Source organism: Daucus carota, chromosome 7 (genome assembly GCF_001625215.2).
Source record: "Daucus carota subsp. sativus chromosome 7, DH1 v3.0, whole genome shotgun sequence".
NCBI lineage: Eukaryota > Viridiplantae > Streptophyta > Magnoliopsida > Apiales > Apiaceae > Daucus > Daucus carota.
The window spans coordinates 40807416-40814524 of NC_030387.2; the positions used below are offsets into that span (position 1 = coordinate 40807416).

General features: G+C 36.6%; 1 protein-coding gene across 4 annotated transcripts; it reads right to left on the reverse strand.

Moving 5' to 3' along the window:
* Positions 1 to 182: 182 nt before the first annotated feature.
* Positions 183 to 2285, reverse strand: LOC108193198 (uncharacterized). 4 transcript variants are annotated; one of them, XM_017359755.2, is made up of 5 exons: positions 2108 to 2285; positions 1355 to 1931; positions 921 to 1106; positions 445 to 754; positions 183 to 352 (listed from the first exon to the last, which is right to left on the reverse strand). In XM_017359755.2, the coding sequence occupies exons 2-4, from the start codon at positions 1811 to 1813 to the stop codon at positions 473 to 475; spliced, it is 927 nt and encodes a 308-aa protein (XP_017215244.1). In that variant the 5' UTR covers positions 1814 to 1931; positions 2108 to 2285; the 3' UTR covers positions 183 to 352; positions 445 to 472. The 4 variants fall into 4 exon arrangements, with proteins under 4 accessions (XP_017215244.1, XP_063937079.1, XP_063937077.1 ...); XM_064081009.1 differs by having other exon boundaries at positions 183 to 400; XM_064081007.1 differs by having other exon boundaries at positions 183 to 754.
* Between the last annotated feature and the right edge of the window lie 4824 nt (positions 2286 to 7109).

Sequence of the window (7109 nt, forward strand, 5' to 3'; positions counted from 1 at the left end):
CTCTTCATGCTTAAAACTCCGAGATTATGAGCTATAGTTAAGGGTTTATTTGAGGGTTTATTCTGTTGTCCCAGATCTTGGGTTTGATCATGGCTCATCTTGAGAATTTCTTTATGAAAACTGATACTCAATTGTAAAGCTATAAGACGTATAACGTATTAGTCAAAAAAGAATTCCGAATATAATGAAAATGTTCAAAACATTAATCACAGTTATGATTTAGTTCAACATATCTTACAAGTTACACACCTTGAAAGATCAAAAAAATCAAAGTCCTTGACAATCCGAACCCAGTACATAAAACTCCTGCAAAGGTCTCTCACGATTTCTGAACCCAACACACCAGAAACATCTGAACCATTACAACAAAAAATCAGTTCTCGAACTGATATAAGCAAACCTGCATATTCAAAAAAATCAGTTCTCGAACTGATATAAACAAACCTGCACATTCAGCAGCATTGTGTGGACATCAACGATAATCGCATGAATTCTTCTTAAATTTTATAGGTTTAGACTTGACAGTGTCGATGACCAGAGAGCACGAAATATGCCTCCGATGCCTTGTTGTTACCAGTTTCCCTACCACGTCTCCGCGTGACCTTATCTCAAACTTCAGATCCAGTGGAACCTGGTAACCACCGGTCTTGGTCTCGATTATGGCTGATCCAGCTCCATATAACGGAACTCTGAGTCCTTCCAGGTTCACTAGTACAATCCGATGGCTCTTTCTCGGTTGAAAATATTTCTTCAACTGCAGTTACAAGTTAACTCTGAGTATCTTGAACTGATATCAATTCATAAGAATGCTAAACCGACAAAATTATAACTAACAGTCTAAACAATCAAACATCTGTCATTTGCATTAGTTTTCCAGATATGATGCTTTACTGAAGAAGATACGCGTAGAGCCATCTCACCTGACCAGTTGCAACGACGACATCTGAGTAGATGAGGTCGACAGGGGTAGAGCTAACACGAATGCCAAAGAATGTTGCAGGATTGTATATGCTCAACCTCAATGTACCATTCACTGTGAGCATATTTGTTGGGACTCCAGTGAAGTCTGGACCCATTCCGACGAAGATGTTGTTGACAGCCAAGCTCTGTCAACAATAGTATCCATCAGAAAGCTCAGAGAATCAGAAACATTCACAACAAATGCAACAGAGAAGCCTCTTCCAAAAAAGAAAGAGGTAATTTCAGAATTTAACTACTATGAATGCTATGTAACTTGTTTTTTTTGACAATTAAACACAGTCACACAACCGTCCAGTCTGTGACAAGGTTCAGACCCTCGACATCCTGTAAAAGGACTATCTAAAACTTGAACTAAAGCGAAACAGAGACATACCTTGACAGTAACCTCGGCCTTGAAAGGCCTAGCTGCGCCCCATATAATCAGGCAAAACACTGTAAACAACACGATAAACCCTAACAAAGCAATCAAAGCCTGATACCTTCGCGTAAATCTGTTTTCATCATCATAATCACCCTCTTCCACAATCACATTACACTCCGGCCACCCTTTATCATTCCTCCTCTTCCCTCCTTTCCTCCCTGAGGACGACCTAAAAATCCCCGAGAATCGACTGGATGAAGAATTCCTAGAGTGGCGGCCATACGAAGGGTGTGAAGGGGACTCCATAGGACTATTGAAGTTCGGAGTTGGCTGCATTGACGAGGACTTATCCCCATCATGAGAATCCCTTGAAGGACTCTGCACGAAGTATGCTGCTCTTTTCGGTGATGATCTTGATGGTGATGATGTAGCTAAGCTAGTAACATCAGACTCAGACTTCGTGTGCAACATGTTTCAAACTATTCACCAAAAACAACTGAACTCAAGTACTTAAACAGCCCCAAGCCAAGCGGTTAAGGGGTTTATCCTCTCTTGTCTTGGATTCGATTCTGTTTCACCTCGAGAATTTCTGAAGATAGATACTCAATTGTAAGGCTATAAGTTCAAAATAAAAGTACTTAACAGCACAAATTAACCGAAAATTCTTGAGAAACCATGTATAAGGTACTAGTTTTTACTTGATGAACATAATTAAGTACCATAATTTCAAGAAGTATAGCTAAAAAGTAAGAATAGTAGTTTTACATGAAGTTAACTTGAATGAAGAATGATGAGCCAACAAGAAGATATCAACAAAAAGAACAAAGCTTAAGCTTAAATAGTTGAATCAAACCGACACTTAAGTACAAATTGCATTGCTGTAAATGTGCAAATTTAAGTATCTATCACATGAGAATTTTCATAGTGGGCATGGAGATGAAAAGCAAGAAAGAGTGGGGTTTTTGTAGGTAAGCTTTTGCATGAGCTAGGAGGTTCGGAAAGCTAAGGAGGATTCACAGCCAAATGCTGCTCCCGAGCCTCGACCCGAGCCTCTTGTCCGAGCCTGAGCATTTCATTTTGTCGGCAAACTATAGACAAACAAATCGATTCGAAAGGATAAGTTTTAAAGTATTTGTTATGGAACACGAGATATGCTTTTTGAAAAACAGAAGTTTTGAAATATTTGTTATGGAACTCTCTTTTTTCTTTTATATCTTATGCTCATTTTCTAACCATCATTTTAATATCTAAATAATCTTTTTGTGTCGGAATTATTAAATTATAATTGAAAAGAAAATCCGACATGCTATACAATAAAGTATAATAATATATAAACAATATTACGGGGTCAATTCAAATTTTATGTTATAATGACAAAGAATATTTGTGTAACAAGATTAAACGACCAGGACAGATATCCAAGAAATCAAAGATTAATTCATACGGACTTAATAATTATCAAAATAAACATATCATTAAAAATGGTGTTAACATTCCTAATTGAAAAATTATAATTATTTAAATATATTTGTAAATTTGATTTACAGTGTGAATATATCATAATTTCATTTTAGGAATTATATACAAGAGATATTGTTAAGATAGCATACATTATTACAAGTTGCACAGTTATTGACAAATGAGTATTACTAGTTGATGGATGAATGATTATGAGGTTTTAGCTTGATGGGTGACCTAACTAAGATTCGACTAATTAGTGGATTCTTTTTAGTTCTTTTAAGGTTTATATATATATATATATTTGTTGATGGCCTGATGCTAATAAGTGACTCAGTGCTCCTGCTTTTCATTGTGTGATACACAAGGGGCCTGTTTGGCAATTTATACTTCTAAAGAATAAGTTTTTATTTTTTAAAAATCTGTTTTATAATTATTTTAGATATAACGTTAAAAAGGTGATTTGTTATTTACTTATTTGAAAAGAAAATAAATATTTATTTCAGAAAAGATAAAGTTATGTATAATTTTATTAGAAATAAATTCTGAAAAATAAAATAGCTAAAAAACTTCAAAAATAATCAGAAATAAAATTAGCCAAAAGAGCGCGAAGCAATTATTCTATGAGCGGCTAAGGCCCAAGCCCAAATAGTTCTTACTGGCATCGTATGTGGTATATTGCAGTGAGAGGACTTGCCCAAATTTGATGTGTTTTGGGCTGTACAAATTTTAGTATTTAATTCTCACACGTCTCTGGTCTTTTTGCAATTAAAACGTATAGCTCTTAGCGCCCAAAAAAAAAAACTGTGTTAAATTTTTACTGGCATCGTATGTGGTATATTGTGTTATGGAAAGATATAGAAATGGTATTGATAAATGGTAGTTACAGTAGAGAATACAGAGAAGATTAGGAAGAATAGAAGAATACAGGAAAGAAGAGAACTCTCTAACAAATTCGATACTCTAAACAATGAGCTACCACTACTTATAACTAGAATTCCCTCCAAAAGTAACGACTTCAGTTCGTGACAAGTGCTTCCCCTAACAAAAAGCTTGTCCTCAAGCTTTAAATTGTGGAAACTGTTCTGAAATCATTCGAGCATCTTCCCAAGAAGCTTCTGTTATATCCAAATCCTTCCACTTGATTAACCACTGGATTACATTATGTCCCCCTCTGCATACTTGTCTCCTTTGTACTACCTTCTCAGGAGTGAGAATCATCACATCTTCCTCATCATACTCAGGCAGTGCTCCTGCACTTACTGGCATTTGACCAATGTGTTTTTTAAGTAATGACACATGAAACACAGGATGTATTTTACTGTGATCTGGTAACCTGAGTTTATAGGCAACCTCTCCAATCCTCTCTTCAACCTGGAATGGACCAAAGAATCTTGCAGACAATTTCCAAGAACTCCTCACTGCCACAGATTTTTGTCTATAAGGCTGCAACTTCAAATAAACCCATTCACCCTTCTTGAATTCCCTTTCTGTTCTCTTCTGATCTGCATAATACTTCATTCTCTGCTGAGCTTTGACCAAATTGTCTTTAAGCTGCTGTAAAATGCTTTCCCTTTGCGACAGCAAATTTTGAGCCACTGGAATTACCATATCTTGTAAGCTTCCCAGATTTAATGTCACTGGTTTAACCCCATATAAGGCCTCATGTGGTGTCATTCCCATACTGGTATGAAATGAGGTATTATACCAGAATTCTGCCATGCCCAACCACTTCTTCCAAGTACCTGGTCTTTCTCCAGCAAAACACCTAAGATAAGCCTCCAGACATTGATTCAACCTTTCTGTCTGACCATCACTTTGAGGATGATAAGCAGTAGTGAAATTTAACTTGACTCCCAACTTTTCAAACATTGAAGTCCAAAATTTACTGGTGAAAATCTTATCCCTATCACAGACAATAGTATTAGGTAATCCATGTAATCTGAAAATTTGATCTAATAAGACATTAGCAACCACTTCTGCAGTAAAAGGATGCTTCAAAGCTATGAAGTGTCCATATTTTGACAGCCTATCCACAATGACCAGTACTACATTTGAACCCTCAGATTCTGGCAATTTTTCTACAAAATCCATTGATATATCTTTCCATACAGTAGTAGGAATCACCAATGGCTGTAATAACCTTGGAGATGAAACATGTTCACTCTTGTACTTCTGGCACACTTCACAGTTTTTAATCCATTCAATTACTTCCTTTTTCATCTCAGGCCAATAAAATACCACCTTCAATCTCTGCAAACATGCATTCTGCCCTGAATGGCCCCCTAACGATGAGCTGTGTAAAGCTTCTATCACATTTTTTCTAATTTCTCCAGTTTTTCCTAAATAGATTTTACCCTTCCTTTTCAGAATTCCTTGAACAAATTGGAATTCACTGTTGCTGTTGGCATCCACTAATAGCTGAGCTATAATCTTCTTACAATCCTCATCCTCTTCATAACTGTCTACAACTTGTTGTAGCCATGCTGGCTGTACTTCTGACAAAGCTGTCACTTTTGCTACTTGCTCTTCCTTGTTGTGTTCCTCCCCATATTCCACTCTAGAAAGGGCATCAGCAGCTGTGTTGTCTACTCCTTTTTTATATTGAATTTCATAATCCAATCCTAAAAGCTTTGAAAGCCACTTATACTGTAAGGAAGTATGAAGAGGTTGTTCTAGCAGGTATTTCAAGGACTGGTGATCAGTTCTGATAATGAAATGATGTCCAACCAAATAATGCCTCCACTTTGTTACAGCCAAAATCAATGCTAGCAGCTCTTTTTCATAAACAGATAACCCTAATTCCTTTTATTAAAAGACTTACTCAAATAGGAAATTGGCTTCCCTTGCTGCATAAGAACTGCTCCCATTCCAGTTGCACATGCATCTGTTTCTACTACAAATGGTAAGGAAAAATCAGGCATTGCAAGCACTGGAGCTTCACACAAAATTTTCTTCAAGTTGGTAAATGCTTCAGTTGCTTCCTCACTCCACTGGAACCCATCCTTCTTGAGCAGATCAGTTAATGGTTTTGTAATCATCCCATAATTTCTTATGAATCTCCTGTAGTATCCTGACAGACCTAAGAATCCCCTCAATGTCTTAACAGAATCAGGCATTGGCCACTCCATAATGCTAGCAATTTTGCTTGGATCCATACTCACCCCTTTTCCAGAAATCAAGTGCCCAAGATATTCTACAGCATCAGTAGCAAATGTACACTAGGACTGCTTAGCATACAATTGATTTTATTCCAACAATTTCAACACCAGTTCCAAATGCTGTGCATGAGAATCCAACCCAGAACTATACACCAATATATCATCAAAAAATACCAACACAAATTTCCTCAGAAAAGGCTGAAATACTTGATTCATTAAAGATTGAAAGGTTGCAGGTGCATTGGTCAACCCAAATGGCATTACAACAAACTCAAAATGCCCATGATGAGTTTGGAAAGCAGTTTTGTAAGTGTCTACTGGCTTAACTAAAATATGGTGATATCCAGATCTCAAATCCAACTTGGAAAATACTGTAGCCCCATGTAATTCATCTAACAATTCATCAATATTAGGTATTGGAAATCTATCCTTGATAGTAAACCTATTCAGATGTCTATAATCTACATAAAATCTCCATGTGTCATCTTTATTTCTTACTAGTATGACTGGTGATGCAAAAGGACTATTACTACTTTTAATAATGCCACTATCAAGCATCTGTTGAACTTGTGATTCAATTTCAGTTTTCTGAGAATGTGGGTACCTATAAGGTTTCAACTTTAAAGGTACAGCCCCCTCTTGCAATGGAATAACATGATCCACAAATCTGTGAGGTGGTAACCCCACTGGCACTTCAAACACTTTAGAGTATTTTGTAAGCAGGGAAGAAATTAAACCTGGAACCTCTTGTTTCTGTTTCTGTTCTTCTAAGTTTCTGCTGTGCCAGATTTTTATTGAGTATCTGCAACTCCTTTCCCCTTACCAACTGTAAAGTGGCATTTTCAACTCTCCCATTCAAGAGCATCTGGTCCCCAGTTTCAGATTCTGCATTTAATTTCAAGTACAACTTCTTGAAATCAAACAATATAGGACTAAATTGCTTCATCCAGTCCACCCCCAAGATTAATAAATCCCATCCACAAATATCTAATATTCTCATATCAAATGTAAACTCATACTGTTGAATCTTCCACTTGACTTTTGGTACATAAAACTCACTCACTACTTTCCTCCCATCAGCTAACTGGACAGAAAGCTCCTTACATTTAACCTTCTGTAAATCCAACTCTTGTACCCTCTTGCTATCA